Source organism: Montipora capricornis, chromosome 10, assembly GCF_036669925.1.
Source record: "Montipora capricornis isolate CH-2021 chromosome 10, ASM3666992v2, whole genome shotgun sequence".
NCBI lineage: Eukaryota > Metazoa > Cnidaria > Anthozoa > Scleractinia > Acroporidae > Montipora > Montipora capricornis.
Window position 1 is genome coordinate 54,199,646 of NC_090892.1, and position 17,500 is coordinate 54,217,145.

Genomic DNA, 17,500 nt, shown 5'->3' on the forward strand with positions numbered 1-17,500 from the left:
AATATTCACCACTAGTATAAAAACAGTGAGATAATATAGCACAAAAAAGTGATTTTAACTCGGCTGATTTATTCCTGGAACAATTACAATATTTTCCGGGGAAAATCCCGCGCGAGTTGCTCTGAGGTGAATAGGAAAGAAAATACGAAGTTTGAGTGGCCAATTAGCGTTCCTTCAACGCTATCTACTGTTTTAGTATACAGAGTATATACTAATAGTAAGAATAGGATAGAGACAGAGCTGTCCTTGTACCATATTGAATTATGCATTGCTTTCAATTACTTAAAAATGGACGACAAGAGTGAAAAAGTATTAAAGGTGACAGTTATTAAAAGCTGAATTTTTTATGAGTGTCTATATTAAGTTCAGTCACTGAAGCATGATACAGTCTCAAGAGTAAGGAATTAGTGAGGACATTGCTTTACTAACAACAAAAAGATTAACTTGTTTTTTCATGATTGTGTACTTATTAAAAAGACAACACTTTGTCTCCATTTTGTACAGTCGGTTTATTGATTAGGAGGATTTTGACACGTCTGAAATGGCCCGTAAGTGTTTGCGTGATTTCTTTGATTTGCTTCAATAAGTAGCGCCCGAAAGTCCATATCTATTCAGGCGCGTAGCGTCCTATACGCATATACGCACGTGCGTACTTGAAGTGACCGGAAAATTTTGAAAGTTTTAGCAATTGTTTCTATTCTTAACATTTTCCTTGTACGCAACCAAGATTTCGTGATGAAAGTACCATTTTGATTTTCTCAAAACTAAAACAAAAGCTATACCATGTTCTAACTTAGTTTTGCATTGTACCTTTTTTTGCACTAACAATACAGTGTTGTTTGGCCAGCGTGCAACAAAAAGGCGAGGTTGCAAAGGAGCGACGTTCCAAGAACGTTCGTGACAAAGGAGCGACGTTCCGAGAACGTTCTTGACAATTTTAGTCACGCTAGCACAACCAAAACAATGTTTTGTTTGCACCAAGTTTGCTCAAAATAAGGGCAAGACGCTTTATTCTTTGCTTGTATTCACACAACTATTTCGACAAGAAATAAAGAACGCAGTATTTTTTGCTCAGTTTACTTAGGGTTCTAGATCATATGTACTTGTGCGTACTTGAAAAAATGACCACGCTACGCGCCTGCTATTGTTAGCGTTGTCTAGGTTACGAAACGATTCTGTGAGTTTTATCCGCTTAATACATCTTACCCAACGGATTGTCGGCGTAACTGCAGAAAATGGCTACGTGGTACGCAGTTACAAATTTGATTACAATCTCAAGTGAAGCATGAAAATGATTTATTTAAGCGGAGAATTAAGTTTAAAATGGCGTCTCCTGTCATGTCCCATGTCGGGCTGACTACCACGATTAACTTAGCCGACTGAGATAAATGCAACATCATTGAAAGTTCAAGTAAAGAATCAACAGGACAAGCTAATGCCTAAACTTTATGTTTATCAAATGGTCTCTGGAAAACCCGAATAGCGAATAGCGAATAGCGAATAGCGAATAGCGAATAGTCGCGAATACCGAACAGCGAATAGTCACGAATAGTGCGAATAGTGCGAATAGTGGCGAATAGTCGCGAATAGTGACGAATAGTCACGAATAGTGACGAATAGTAACAAATAGTGGCAAATAAGAGTGGAGGGAGGGGGGATTGTGACGAAATGACGAAATTAATTTGGAACCTAGTTTTTCCTGGTCAACCGCGCAGCAACGTTGGATGGGATATTCCCGCTAAAAAAGCAGAGATGTGTCGGCGAAGAACAGCATGAGCCCTGGGAAGAAAAGGTAATAAATGCACTGAAATCCTGTTGCTTATTTGGATAATAAATTAACGCAACGGTTATCAGAGTAGCTCGTTTGTCTCTTTAATCACAAATCACTTGCCTCACATTTTGATTTTATTCCTTTTTACAGAACGTGTCTCGCCGGATCGGACAGCACCGTGACAAATGAGGATGATGAATTGTGAATATCTAAAATTTATGTTCGGGCGCCACTGTGCGAGGAGATGATCATGAGCTTAATGTATTAATGAAAGTGATTTATATTTTTGCATTTTGACGTTTGTTCTTCTTTAGAGTGTTTGCAAAAGCATGCACGAAACTCCCTTTCGACGACAGGTGAGGATATTATTTGCTTTGATTACGAGATTATTCAGCATAAGGTGGTGACTATTAAAGACTATTCGTCACTATTCGCGACTATTCGTCACTATTCGCCACTATTCGCCACTATTCGCACTGTTCGTACTATTCGCTATTCGCGACTATTCGCTGTTCGCTATTCGCTATTCGCGACTATTCGCTATTCGCTATTCGGGTTTTCCAGACACCCGACGTTTCGAGCGTTAGCCCTTCGTCAGAGCGAATCGGACGAAGGGCTAACGCTCGAAACGTCAGCTTTTAGAATCTCTGTACGGTGGCCAATTTACATTATCAACTCCGTTGATAAAACCAAATTTTTGTATACTACTTCCCCACCGACGCAGCACCACAGTTTCTTAAGAAACTACCCTCTTCATTCACTTGAATATATCAGTCCTCTCAAGCAGACAACTTTTCCCAGCGTATCTCACTGACCTTTCCTTCTCGGTCCTGCTCCGAACTCTCTCTGGCCGCTTTTTGTTCCACATGCACAATAAAATTTCACAAGCATTTCACCTTTGTCATGTTACCTTGCACGTGATTACACGTCGGACCCAATCAAATCGCAGGGTATTAATACTTTCAAGCTGTGGCACAAGCGGTTAAGGACAATACAAGTACAAAGTATTTGAATATTTGTGAATATGTCGATGATTACGAGACGCCAGACATTTATTCCAAAGGAAACTTACCTTCACGTATTCACTTCAAAACCAGCGCTTGCACACTCATTTAGCGGGTAACAACCTCGGTAAAAATCTGTTCAGTAATTTCCGGGTCACACAGTAAAATTTCACAGTCATTTCCCCGTTATGATCATCACTTACGACCAGACCTTGAACGTGGTTGCTCCTCGATCAAATCGCAGAGTAAATACTCTAGAGCTATGACACGAGGCTATCATTGTTATGTTGTGTCCGGCTGTCATTTTGGAGAAAACGAAAGACCGAATTTATGACCTACTGGTCTGCCGCGGGAATCCCACGTAACAAGTGGCACTTTTATCTTTTAAACAGATTCTGAATGATTGCCAATATTCAAAAGTTCACTGACTGCCCTGTCATATACGTTTGCTTACGTTCGTTTCGTTGATTATCAGCACGGACCTCACGGAAGATTCAGTAGGAAAAAATCTTCCCCATTCATTTGATGGCAGAGGTTGACTCAGGCTTTTACAGTATTCTGACCGCAGTACCATGGTTTCCTTAGCTCGTGCATAATTATTGGTCCGAAGAGCAGAAATATCGCTTCGACAAGTCTCGAAGATTAACATATTGTTCTTGAAAAATCTGGTCCTTGAATAATCCACCTCACCATATATTCTCATGACTGTAGTACTTCGCACCTGTCGGAGTTATAGCGCAGTTGCCATTTAGATTGTTCAGATTGTAGGGCTTCAGTGTCCCTTGCTTAGTCTGACAGCTTTCTGTATATTTTGGTGTCATCAGCAAACATTCTCAAAGTAGAGGAGATATTGGAAGATATATCAAACAAAATTGAGCCCAAGATCGTGCCCTGTGGGACCCCCGGAACGTTACACAAGATCAAGATGAGTAAGTTCCTCGAACAACAACGCGTTGTTTGAGGTCAGTCGACAAGCTTCTGAACCAACAGAGTAGTGGACCTTCGATCCCGTCGCATTTTAATTTGAGAAACAGCCGTTCGTGAGGTACGGAGCTAGTCGAATGCTTTTCAGAAATCTAAGAATCCCGGGGGGGGGGGGGGAAGGCTTTAGGAATTTCTGGGAGGGGATGTGCCGCTGGGACCCTGGAACCCTTAGCCTATACTAGAGCTACAAAAATTTGGTTTTATCAACGGAGTTGATAATGTAAATTGGCCACCGTACAGAGATTCTAAAAGCTGACGTTTCGAGCGTTAGCTCTTCGTCAGAGCGAATCGAGGGATTATGGGTTACGTGTAGTTTTTATAGTAGAGTAGGAGCTACGCTATTGATGGTAACATGGCAACGTGAAAAATAGGAATATATTAGTTAACTGAAAAGCGTTCGTTAATACCGTGAGGATTAAGGGTGCCGATTTGAAAGATGAATTTTTGTTCCAGATTCTTGCGGCTTTCCGTCGTACCTAGATGTAGGGAAAGGCCGCAGATACCCATGTGTTTTTTGGAGTGGTTAGGCAGATTAAAATGGCGAGCGACTGGCTTAGATGCATCCTTGTCATTCTTTTCAACATCGCGAAGGTGTTCGCGGAATCGGTCACCTAGTCGTCTACCTGTCTCACCAATGTATAATTTATTACATAACGTACAAGTTATGCAATATATGACATTTGCGGAGGTACATGTGAAACGATCGGTGATCTTAACAGATCGCTTGGGTCCCGATATCTTGCTAGTGTTAACAATGAAAAGACAATATACTAGATAACAATATACTAGAGCTACAGTTCAGCTGAATTTTGCTACCCTATACTAGAGTAAACTCCCACCGATTTCCGTCTAAATTCCGATTCTTGACAGTTAATAATATTCAGAGGTGTTTCATGATAGCCATTTATTGACACTGTTGAGGCTGAGTTACGTAAACTTAAACTTTGCCGATTCGACTTTTTTATATTCTTGAGTGGGAATTTCTGGTTTCCTCAGTCTTGATAAATCTTCAACCGACTGGTCAGTTTCGTGAAAAATGATACCCTATTCTAGACCGAAAGGCTATGATTTATATACTGTATCCTAGAGTAAGCTGCTTGAAAACCATACCCTTCACAGCGACACATACCTATATAGTCCATATATGGCAGTACCCCCCCCACCCCGCGCGGGCTAAGAATATAACATCAGTAGCCCAGTCAGCAAAACAATACAGCAACTGAGTCAGAGTTGATTTTCCTTCAAGAAAACCAAATTGGTTTAAGTTAGAGACTTCTAGGGCCTTCTGGAAGTTACACGATTATTTTTTCCGGATCAAGAACGTTTTCATGATGTGGCAAGAGGAAGAAAATGTGCTTTTATGAGAATGTTGGCGGAATGGATGCTGGTGGATCTCCGTATCGTGTATTTGTGTTGTTAATAACTTACAGTTGGGAAAGCAAGTGCTATTAATAAAGTTCGTCTTGTTCTGTTAATAGGGAGCTTTAGCACAGACGTTCGTGAGCCACGGACGGCAACCGGAAGTCGAATGTTTCCTTTTTTGGCGTGGTTTTTCTCCTTACCACGGACAGGAAAAGCTCTTGTTGATCACCGTGGTTTGACGTTACAACCGCGATGACGTGAAAACGCTCCAAAAAGGGAAAAATTCAATTTCCGGTGGCCGTCCGTGGCTCAAAAACGTCTGTGCTTAAGTTCCTTATTATGATACTATGACGTGAATGGTCTGACTTAGGACTACTAAGTAAGATATATTTGTAAGGGATTTTGTACTGAGAACTACAATAACGATGTATTCCAGTCATTCTAAAAGAACTGAACACGAATACAACATCGTGTGTAGAAAACCTAACTTATAATTCCTCAGTGAGAATCTCTTAAGAACACTTTCGAATGAATTAATTCTGAACAATTTCTATGTTGTCCTTCTGTCGCAATAATTTTCGAAATTTTGCAATCAATCCGCTTAAACGAAAAGCATAAATTACAATCTCTTTTTCCCTGTTATGTTATTTTATCGTCAAAACATATTTAACCTGTTAGGAACAAAGCTTCTGAGTGGGGATGTACTCATAGTAAAAGCAAACGAACCTAGGGGAGGTTCACAAGCTACAGCATATACACGATTCCTTACCAACTCAATTTTTCAATAACCACATACAACTAACAAGAGCATCTTTTTAGATTTCCCTACCTCTCAGCAGCATTCCGCTTACTACTAGTTTGAACAGTAACTAGAGAACATTTTATCAGTGATTCATTTCACCGCTAACTGAAGATCGAAAGCTCTGGGAACACGTGCGCACCTGTAGGTGCATTCGAAACCTACGCGTGGTACATCTTGATAAAGAGAAACGATTTTAAGCAACATTATATTTAAAATACGAACGATATTAGCCCTGGTATTCTCTTATTGTACAGACTCGAGTGTTCATATCGGAAATCAGGTCATTTTACTTTATTTTTTCTAAATATAGTAATAATAATAATAACTAAATTTAAATGCGTTATTTCTGCAATATCATATTGTAGAAGTAACGCAAATGAGCGATCACATTGGGAAAATATGTAGCAAAGCGTTGTACAGTCTCTATAACCTACGACAAATAAGAAAATGCTTGACGGATGAGGCTTGTAAGACCCTGGTGCATGCACTCGTGGCCTGCCATTTAGACTACTGTAATGCCTTACTGCATGATGTCTCGCAATACCAATAACAACGTCTACAGAGGGTTCTAAATGCAGCTGCTCGGTTGATATGCCGTTTACCAAAGTACTATCACATATCACCAGTGCTTAAAGACCTTCACTGGCTACCGATAAAATATCGAGTTATTTTTAAGATCACTCTGCTAGTTTTCAAAGTTCTTCATGGCCTAGCACCCTCATATTTGGAAAATCTGATACGAGTGAATCGGGAAGGACGTTACCATCTCAGAAACAAAGAACAGTTGTTGGTTCCAAAAACTAAATGCAAAACATTTGGAGACAGGGCTTTCTTCAAATCTGGACCCGTACTGTGGAACAGTTTACCTGACAATATCAGACAAATATCTAACTTACAAAAGTTTAAAAAAGAACTCAAGACATTTTTATTTAGACTTGCCTATCAATGAGCGTCAGTCATTTATATAAATATAAATATACAAAAAATGACATTTTAGATTTTACTTAGACTAATTAATATATTTTTAATTATCTACATTAGGTTTCAGATAATATAATTTTATTGTAATATAATTTTAGGTATAATTTAATTTTTTAACTTTAACCAATTTCGGTTGTAAACAGCGCCATCGAATATTTATAGTGAAGGCGCTATATAAATATATCATTATTATTATATTATTTCCCTCTTGAAAAAATTCAAAATTTCCGTCTCGAAAATAAAATTAACATCGTTCAGTGGAATCAAACAATATTATGTTTAAAGTTTTACACGCTTCCCAACTGGGCAAATGCCGGGTTTTAAAAACGAGAATGAATGGCCGAAAATTAGTCTAAAGCTTGCCTGCGTATCTGGTCGGCGAGATATGAAAGAGCTTACTGAAGCGCTGGCCGGTTTTTAGACACACACGGCAACCAAAAGTGATCTGCGGTCCCCAGTTAACGAGTCTTCACCCAACAACCTTTATATTGCTAAGTATCTTTTCTCCATTAGAGATGATCAATTTAAAAATATGGAAGACACTACTTTCCTATCATTAGAAATGTTCTTTTCCAGCTACCGTCCGCGGCTCCAAAACGTCGCGTGCTCAGTGTGACTGAACACAGCTTTTTGCCTGGAAGCTCAAACTTGCTCTCTGATAAGTGCAACCACCAAGGTTTATATTTTTGTCAGTTGCTATGCCTTCAGGCTTTTACCGTCGTAACTCATTTAGCTTAAATGATTAAATCATTTATGCATTTATTTTTCATGTATGCTCCTCATTTACATATATTTTTTGCTGCATTTTCTTACTTACTGCGCCTTTCAATAACACGCGGACTCCTAAATTCAAAGGTCAACAGACAAATACGGTTTTTCGCTACCGTCAATCAAATGTTCGGCGGGTCCGCCAAGCGTCCGACGGGGGTCGTGCGTACCGTAATCAAATCAAATCGTTGAGCACACTCAGACAATATAGTCGGAAGCTGGGAGGAGCCGCCGAGCATTTGATTGACGGTAGCGAAAAATGCATTTGTCGATTGAGCTTTGAATTTTAGAGTCCGCATGTTATTGAAAGGCGCAGTAAAATAATAGAAATAAAGAACGTTTAACAGCTGTTATCATAAAATTTGAACAGGCGGATTTTTCATTATTCGCTGATAAACGTTTTTCAGTTTTCCCAAATTTTTGTCTGTTAAATTTCTGATCCTTTTTATAGACGGCTCATTCGTAGTGGGACGAATTTTAATTCCATATTTCTGCACAATCTAATGACGGGTTTGCGAGAAATTTGGTAAAACAGCCTACAGCTGTTGGTCTCAAATTTAAAGAATACCACTGACCGCGGAAAAACTGTGTTCAGCCAACTTGACGCACGATTAAATGGATATTTCACTGGAGTCTTCTCGGACCTTTTCGCGGTGAGGACGAGAGAAATTAAACTTAGTATCGCGCTTACGGCAAACGAAAAACGTCAGGCTAAAATTTGCGTTTTTCCATAAACGATTCAACTTCTTTAAGAGAGAAAAGTCAGATATAAGAGAACTTTCCTGCTTTTATATCGAAAACCATTTATTTGTCAATCAATAGTCAAAATTTTAATGTACAATAATATGTTCGTGCAGTGTCACAAATTGTTGACCATAAAGCACTTTATGCCACCATTCGTCTTTGACATCAGTTCACTGATGTGGCGATGTAAGAACTACCCTAAACCGGTCTAATTTCGTATTAACAACAGGAACATATCTTCAAATTGAAATTGAAAACTCTTTACAGTTTTCTATAGAGTTTTTTTGCTGTATTTATCATTGTTATCTTCTTTTTATGAAACACAATCTGTACATATGGAATGCAAATAAAATGTTGTTCATTTTTTATTTCGGAAAGAAAGCTCGCGCCAGCTTTATTTGTAAACGATTTTTGTTCCCCGAAAGTAACGACCCCCCGAAAGCAGCGACCCCCAAAGGCTGCTAATTCCGAAAATAACGAGGGTCGCTACTATCGGAACTCTACGGTACTCCAAGTCTGCATTTTACCCCTGGTTTGCTGTCTGCAGTCTGCATTTTACCCCAGATCTGCAGTCTGTAGTAAGGGTCCCCCAGGAGGGGTGTGTGTTCCCATGTTCCCTTCAAAATTTTAACTCTGTTCCCTCGTTCCCGTCCAAAATTTCACATTGTTCCCTTGTGTTACCCTTCCAAGATTAAATTTTCTCTTATTTTTTTGCATATACGTTCTAATTAACCAAACTGAACAAAACAAAATAACTGATTGAAGGTTTACAGTGTTGCTGATAAATTTTGATGATTATTTCTGTGATATTTTTGACTTTGTGAAAGTATTTCGTAACGAAAATTAAAACAAATCGTAATTGCATCAACTTTTTCCAACAAATGATGATAATGCTTGGGAAATACTAAGAATCCTGACCTTACCTTTTCAGTCGTCATAATACAGAAAATCGTCCGTATGTGGCCTCTTTCTCGCACGTGATGCACGTCTTGGCCTCGCATCCTGTCATCATGAGCAGTTGTTCTGGCACCATCCTGTCCATCTTCTGCGATCTTCGAGAAATCCAAAGACGTTAATGTAGGCTGTACCTGGGCATAAAGATTTATCGGCAGAGTACCAGGATTTTCTTTGGTGCTTATGTTGCGCACAGTCTTCTGTGGAACAGTTTGACCATACTTCATGCGCCAGTCTCTCATTTGCTGAACTTGTTGCTTTGTCAACTGTGCTGTAGAAGGGGGCGACATCTTAGGTAGGGCTGAATATTTCAAGTCAGATTTGACCCTTGGGTAATGAGACGTCGCACTTGAGTAGTATGAAAACCTGGTTGTGCACATATGCTTCAAATGTTCCTTCATTGCTCGACTGAAGCGGAAATCAAATTGCAACTGCATTCGCATGTCAGATGCACCTGCCCTCATCTCGGAGAAAAGTTCTCCACTACCAGTGTCAAAAGGCTTTTAAGTTTGAACACATCCAAAAGCTGTGGGGTATACTTTCGAAAAAGATCTCTAATTTCTCCCAGTGCAAGCAAGATCCTTCTTTCGTCCTCCACAACGACTGGCGAAACGGTTCCCTGCGGACCTTGAGTCTGGGCTTCTGTCCCAAGGAAGGCTTTGACTTGATCTATACACTGGCAATCAAAGTCATATACTTCTTGGATTCTGGCAATTGCTGTGTCGATAGTGAACGACGTTGACATTTGTTCTTCTGGTGCAAGCCAAATGTGACAGCATACATCTGAAGATTACTCCGATACTTGACCAGAGGAAGCAGTTCACTTGTCATTCTCAAGCAACCTGTTGAAGAATCGACCACAAAGACTGTTTTCCTTTCAGCAAATACACCCGTTGGCTGGACATATTGGGTACATTTGCCATCCCTCGTTCCTTTGCCATTTCCGGAAAACGTGCTGCATTCACGGGTTGCAGGGTTCCAAACATTCAATGAATGGTTGCCAACATCGCTGAAAAGAATCTTATCGTCATAAACTGTTAGATGCAACTGTTCTTCGCAATCGATTTCGAAGAGTCGTCCCTTTGGGAATTCTGGCTTTGGTACTCAGTGAGACTTTGAATTTGCGTATTGTAAGTTCCGAGCAACGCTCTGCAATTCCAAATCCTCCTCTTAATCTTTGAAGGAATCCATGCAGCTTTTGGTCGCTACTGATGGCGCTAATCGCCATTTCAAATGTCCCACTCCATTTTGGTAAATCGCTGCAGTCACTGGCAGCAACATACGGTCAACGTTTCTACCAAGATCGACCACATCCATCCTCAGGACTTTCGAATTCACCAGCTGCACATGTGCTGTCAAAATTGACCTGGTCTGACCCGAACACCTCGTCCTTATAGATACACGGTCCTGACGCTGTCACGCTGTCTTGCATTAATTGCGCGTGACAAGTTAAATAGTTAATAAACCAATGGTCGGCACTTGTCGGAAAAGAACGATTTCAGCGCCAGAGCTAGAGACGAGTAGACACGAAAGATGGGAACAAAAACTTGCCAAAGAAATCAGAAAACAGCAGAAAATCTTCTATCACCCCCACGTTTATGTAAAAAACGTAGGGCTTTGTAATTTTTGTGTTTGTTCCCCTGTTCCCTAACCTGTTTGATGTTCCCTTGTTCCCTACGATTTTTTTGCTTTGTTCCCGTGTTCCCATTGCCAAATTTACCGTGTTCCGTTGTTGCCCCAAAACTCCTGGCGTACCTCTGTAGTCTTACCGCGAGCTGGAAACTCTCCCCAGTTTTAAGGCAAACTCGGTTGCAATGGAACGCCTGGTGATTATTCGACCGGCGCTTGCATGGAGAAACAAAGTTCGCAAATTTTGCGGTTGGAAATCTGATGAACCAGTTTTGTGGCTCATAATATGGTGAGTTGAAATTTCGAAGAAAACCATTTGTTTCTTGTTTCTGCTTAGGAATAATGTCGCTTGGCGTGCGTACGGTTCCTTCCACTGGACTGATGTTGGTCCTACTAAGTTTGAGCTCGGCACGAGGAAAGCGAGTTGCGATGATGTGTTGCAATACCGGCCTGGCTTCGACAGATGTAAAATATTTGTCGAGCACTGAAATGTAATCATTGTTTGTAAAGGGAAAAAGGAAATTCAAAACAAGACAACTTTTTTCTCTTTGCACAGGAAAAATAACAGATTCCCATTTTTAGATATTTTAGGGCATTTTGAAGAATACCAATAAAAATCCCAAATTTGGCAAAGTGAGACAAGTCCCAACCAGGGAATTCCCAACCAAGTTCCCTGATTGGGACTTGTCTCACTCTTCCAAATTTGGGATTTTTGTTGGTATTCTTTAAATACCCTAAAATAGCCAAAAATGGGAATCTGTTATTTTTTCCTGTGTTGTGTGAAAAGACCATTTTACTGTTGTAGTTACAGGTGACCTGGCCTAAGAATGGAAGCGAGGCTAACGGTGACCCTGCTTTGATACAATCCTTTGTGCTTTTCTTATGTTAAGGTGGCTTAAACCAGTCTCAACACTTTCAAGAGACCTTGTTATTAGAAGGAGGGGGACATTGGAGGGTACCCAATACCGCAATACCACAAGAAAAATTTGCAAATACCGTGTTGAAAATCGACGAAATACTGATACTGCTTTTAGATCCCTTTATAATTGGTCACGCTTACTTTAAGTTGCAGCCATGTGGGGTGTTTATTTATCACGAGCATGTACATGTATACATATGTCCCAGTATTTTGGTTATTTTGGTAGTTCGACACTGAAGTTAATTACAACGTGTTTGCTATTTTTCATGAAAGGAAACTGCATTCGTTCAACCTTCTGGTGGGTGAATGCAAAACAAAAAGCATAGAGTGAAGTGTGAGGTCTTATAACAGGGCTTGAAATTAACAATGTGGCGCCATTTTGTCTCACACTGGGAGGTTACTGTTGCATATTGTATTTAAATTTTTGCAGATGTGAAAAGAGCTTTAATTGAATAAAATTGAATGAAATCAGAAACCTATAAGGTTTGAAATGTGTAACGGCCCCTTGTGTGCTGGGAAACAAGCTTTTGAATATTCAATTTGTTAAGTACCATATTTGGAACAACAAGAGCGAGGGGTTTCCAAATATGGTACTTAGCACTGAAACATTCAACCAATCAGTTCGCACTGAATATTCGGAAGCTGTGAACGCGCGTTAAACGTTTCAACCCTTATGGGTTTCTGATGAAATATGATAGCCTGAATTATACTTCAGTTGATCATAATCAACGTTGAGCATGAACATGGCTTTAGTCTGTAGCAACATTAATCTACCCTATGATGGAAAGAGTTTCTTCTTTTAGGCCCTGTTTGGAGTTCAGTTTGTCTTGAGTGTTGCCATGGCAACCATTCTTCAAAAAATCTCTCCATTCATTTCTTTGGGGAAATGGATCCTCTGCAATGAGCAGTGAGTGATAATATAATTATATTTTAATAATAATAACAATTAATTATTATTATTATTATGTGACAAATTTAAATACACAAAATAGTTTATTATTGACACATCAAAGGGGACAGGTTTTGTACCAAGAGGTTTCCCTTTAACAAGTGAAATTGTCTTTTCTTATGCAGCATAAAATTATTAATAAATACCAGTAAGATTCAGGCAAAACTAGAAAGCATACATGTAGCTTAGTCTTATTTTCATTGCCTTGTGTCTGTAATTCTAGATCATGAGATACTTTTGTGCAAAAGTGACCACAATCATAGACAAAAGTAGTTGAGAAGGTTATGTAAATGAACCACACCAGAGCTGTATTTCAACCTGCTTCTGTTAAAGCTCAAAAGAAATAGTTTCACTTTCTCTTACATAGCCCCCTCCCCCCTATTCAATGTGGGAAGGCAAGTCAACAATTTCCCACTGAAACCATTCAGTTTTGCACAACATTGAAGGAGGGGGAGGGGAGAGAAGCAATGAAGACTTCAAAAGTGCTAACCTTCCCAACAGTTTTGTCTAGGATTGTAGTTTCTGCCCAGAAAGGATCTGACATTTGTCAGAAAAATGATCCAACACAAAGGTTTGGGTGACTGGAAATCAAATCAAATAATTCTTTTGAGGGAAGAACCAAAGGTTTCCCAGTTCGCAGGTCACCCAAACCAAAGAAAAAAGAACAGACAAAAAATCAACCCACCGTCATTGGCCAGTTGTTCAAATGATGCATAGTGCTATCTGCTGGATAAATCACTATCCACTGGATAACTCAATTGGTTTTGCTAGTGTTTACCAGTATTCGGCGAATAGCGCTATCCATTGTTTGAACAACTGGGGCCTGGAATCAAATCCTGAGTGGTAGCGTTGCCATCTAAATTTCATCATTGTATTAATTTAATTATCATGATTATTACTTGACTTAATCATCCTTCTCTCTCTCTTTTTTTTTTACAAATGAAGGTACTTTTTTGTTTCATTTCCCCCTAGCCTTGTTAGATATCTCCATCCAAGTGATGACGAACTTAAACTTCTCATTGGTAAGAATACTGCAGTATCGACTAATAAGAGCAAAGCAAGAAAGGGGGCGGCCTCAGACTCGAGGTTTGTGATTTGTCTATACAACTTTTACATTTTTTACTGGGCAATAGGGTATTCCAGTAGACTGATTGAAGAGATATTTAGGGTGGGTTTGATTGACCCTATTCCAGAATAAGAATGTGTGGAGTGATGATTTAAAACGGTATGTCTGGCGTTTTGAAGCAACAAGGATAATAAAGATAATTATGTTTAAAATACCATTTTTAGCAGGTGTTTGACAATATTAATTTAAGTGAAGTGAATCTCTGTAATAATGAAGGATTTCTAACTTCTATTCCAGAATGTGGTACATTAATCGAATGCATCCTTAGCTGAAACATCAAGTCTGTGTTAGAGCAAATCTTGTGGGGGAGGGGGTTGTTCCATTTCTTGTACAATTCAATGTGCTTGAATTTCAAAATCTGTGACAGAGATACATCATAAGACATTTCCCAACACCAGAATAGTCTGGGATTGTTGGGAAGTTAAAAGTTCCTGATTTCCATGGATTTTCCAAGCATGAGAACAACCATTCATGAAGGCTTATAAAGTGGAATATACATGTATTAATAAATAATTATTTATTTTGATTGGACTACAGTGTACACTAAGGCCTGAATACTAAACTCTTTGTTTTTTTTTTTTCATTTTTTTGAAGAAAGAGACAATCAAATGCAGCAGCTTCTAGGGAAAATGACCATGATGTCAACACTTTCACTGTTCCTTGCAATATTGATGTTCATTTGGACAAATCAGTGGTACATCTTTTTCACATTAATTTTTTAACTGCAATAGTGTGCATTAGTGCAATCAGTATGGGCCAAGAAGACGGATTTGGTGATAGAGATAGCTGTAATTATCTTAATCTGGCACACCTAAAATGAAGGAGGTCTGCCTGGAATACATTTCACTATCTAAGAAGTATAACAACAAGTCAGAAAGTAGCGAAGTTCTTGTATGTGATTTTCAGTGGTTGGAAAGAGTCAGGCCCTTCATTTTTTGACTTTTTTAGGCTTGGTTGAGTATACACTGTAAGAAAAAAAGGGCTTTAAAGAAAACATTTTTAAGAAAGTGAAGAAAAGAATAATTGTAGAAATAAATAAACATTTTAATTAATCTTGTTCAGTGTTTTTTCTGTATCATAACATTGCATTGATCTTTCCTGTTGTTGTTTTCTTGTTTATTTTAGATTGAAGAGATTGATCTGCTGCCTCAGTTCCTTTACCACGATTACAAATGGCTAATTGACTTCTCATTCTGTGCTGCTGTCATCAATGTCTTCGTTGAGATCTTTGCTTTCTTTTTGCCTGAAATTTATACACAGGAGTTGAACTTGGGCCTGGTGTGGAACTTTCTTGTTATCTTCTTTGCAATGTATCCTTAATCATTTTTTATCAAAAGCACCGCATGCAATTTTTTTTACGGTGCAGTTACTCTATAGAGTCTATGAATTATCAGGTGCTCTTACTCCCTACGGAATTAATGAAGGCGACTTTTAAACCAATTACCAAGCAAACGCAAACATGAAATTACTTTCGACACTCAATTAAAATTTTATGCAACCCTTTTCAATGCCCTGTCCGATGACCAGAATTCCTTAGCACAATTTCAGCAAGGTGCTATTCACTCTTGTCTCAGCATACTGGAGAGGAGATGACACAGGGGAGCGATCCATATGTCTTGTGTTTGGTATGTTCTTTTTCGTTGTTGCCATGGCTGTTCTCGTGATTGATGAGTCTCTCCTGGACTTTGGCCTCGACAAAGGTGAGTTTTTTCATTGTACATGTACTTAATTTGTTACTGTGAAGAAGTCACAGGGATCCAAGTCATCGTACAGTGAGTTTTAGAAAAAGGGAGCTTAAGCATGCTACGTCGGCAACCAGTAGTGAGTTGTTTTCCCTTTTAACTCGTCTTCAAGGAAAGGAAAAAAAAGGAAGGAAGGAATGAAGGAAAGGAAGGAAACTTCATTTAAGTATCTAATCTTCTAGCACTGCAGCTTTAAATGGGGACACTGTAAATTGAAATTGACAAATTAACGCAAATCAAATCAAATTTTGGTTTTTGAGGAGAGAAGAAAACCGGAGTACCTGGAGAAAAACCTCTCGGTGCAGAGTAAAGAAGCAACAAACTCAACCCACATATTATGCCGAGTCTGGGAATCGCACTCTGGCCACATTGGTGGGAGGCGAGTGCTCTCACCACTGCGTCATCTCTGCACTCACATTTATGTTGCTTAGTATCTTTTTTTTATTAGAGATGATTAGTTGAAAACTCTAGGAGACACTACTGTCCTGGCATCCGGTGAATTCACTTCCGGTTGCCTCCGTGGCTCAAAAACGTCATGTGCTTATTAAAGCTCCATAATGGTGCCTTGGCAACGGATCTTAAACTCCTTAGTAGTCTATAACGGAGATTTGAAAAGCATTGCATTTTGAGAAACGGCGAAAGGCAAGCCGCTGCCTGTCATTCACCCTTTCATTCCCAAGATCAAAACGTTCATTCTTCTAACTAGTACCATAGATTTCTTTGTTGGGTAGTCATGAGAATTTGGTATTATATCAATATGGAAACTCTTAAGCTGATAATATGCTAGTTCTCATTGAAATTGTAAGGAGAATTTACATACTGATCACTCTTTGGAGTCAAAGGGTTAAAGCATGAAAATTCTATTATTCTTGCTTGTCTCTCTCTTGTGAGAAGTTACTTGACACCTGTTGCTAAGAGGCAACAAATGTCTTCCATTTCTGGCAAAACTCATATTTTAGTCGACACCATGCTAAATCTCTCTCTATCATTGGTTGAATAGCGATGTCCCCAGGGTGCTTTTCCTTGGGTGACGAGGTTGGTCACCCATTGTTATTAATATGCCAACCAGAACCTAATAGGCCATTTCCGAGTTCATGCCTGCCTCCTCTTCAAAGCGAGTTTTAGTGCAGAGTTTTTGTGATGGTAATTAGTTCTACTTTAGATATGAATGAAAACTAATTTTCATAAGAAAAACTTCGCACTTAGACTCGCTTTGAAGAGGAGGCAAACATGAACTCGGAAATCGCCAAATGACTGTTGGAACAATACCTTCTTTTGTTCTGTGGTTGGCAAATTTGAATATCAAAAGAAATGTAACGTCAATGTTTGTAAACGAGAAATATCGCTATAGATACGAATAATCGTGCCGCACCAAAGCGACTACTTGAAATCATCAAATGCAAGGGTTTGACGGGATCATGAGCATACGACATAGAATTGTTCATTTTTCATCTTTACTTCAAGACCCTTCGTATCAATCGTGTTATACGGGATAGTTTACTAGTATTGTGCAATGTACTGTAAACAAGATGAAAGAAGGCAAAGCAATATTTTGAAGTGACGTTTTCGGTGAAGCTGTGTTGTTCCTTGCTGAAATGCTTATACATTTTTGGAGCGTTGCTGCTTTGTGATGAGTGCTCGTACCCTCTAAATATTTATGAGGTAATAAGATTCTTGTTTTATTGACAGGTTACGAAAGCTTTTCAGAAAAGGTTTCAGAATTTATGAAGAAACAAGGCATTTCTTCCAGGTTGGTTTATTTGAG

At 39.2% G+C, this 17,500-nt stretch overlaps 2 protein-coding genes across 4 annotated transcripts in view; one reads left to right on the forward strand and one right to left on the reverse strand.

Annotated features, from left to right (window-relative positions):
- LOC138020449 (uncharacterized) overlaps positions 1–6,109 on the reverse strand; it is a 14,110-nt gene extending 8,001 nt beyond the window's left edge. The window contains exon 1 of one of the 3 annotated variants that reach the window (XM_068867436.1): positions 2,844–3,378. Coding sequence is in view for 2 of the 3 variants with exons in the window: in XM_068867433.1 (XP_068723534.1) it covers positions 2,587–2,662 (76 nt within the window). In the remaining variant the exon portion in view is untranslated. Of the gene's footprint in view, positions 1–2,586; positions 2,687–2,843; positions 3,379–5,950 lie in introns of those variants that run through there. The other 2 variants (XM_068867433.1, XM_068867434.1) reach the window with 2 other exon arrangements.
- A 5,070-nt stretch (positions 6,110–11,179) lies between these two features.
- LOC138021313 (transmembrane protein 161B-like) overlaps positions 11,180–17,500 on the forward strand; it is a 16,244-nt gene continuing 9,923 nt past the window's right edge. The window contains exons 1-7 of the mRNA XM_068868158.1: positions 11,180–11,288; positions 12,722–12,825; positions 13,840–13,953; positions 14,588–14,687; positions 15,119–15,303; positions 15,542–15,693; positions 17,425–17,485. Of these exons, the coding sequence (XP_068724259.1) occupies positions 11,286–11,288; positions 12,722–12,825; positions 13,840–13,953; positions 14,588–14,687; positions 15,119–15,303; positions 15,542–15,693; positions 17,425–17,485 (719 nt within the window). The 5' untranslated portion in view covers positions 11,180–11,285. The remainder of the gene's footprint in view (positions 11,289–12,721; positions 12,826–13,839; positions 13,954–14,587; positions 14,688–15,118; positions 15,304–15,541; positions 15,694–17,424; positions 17,486–17,500) is intronic.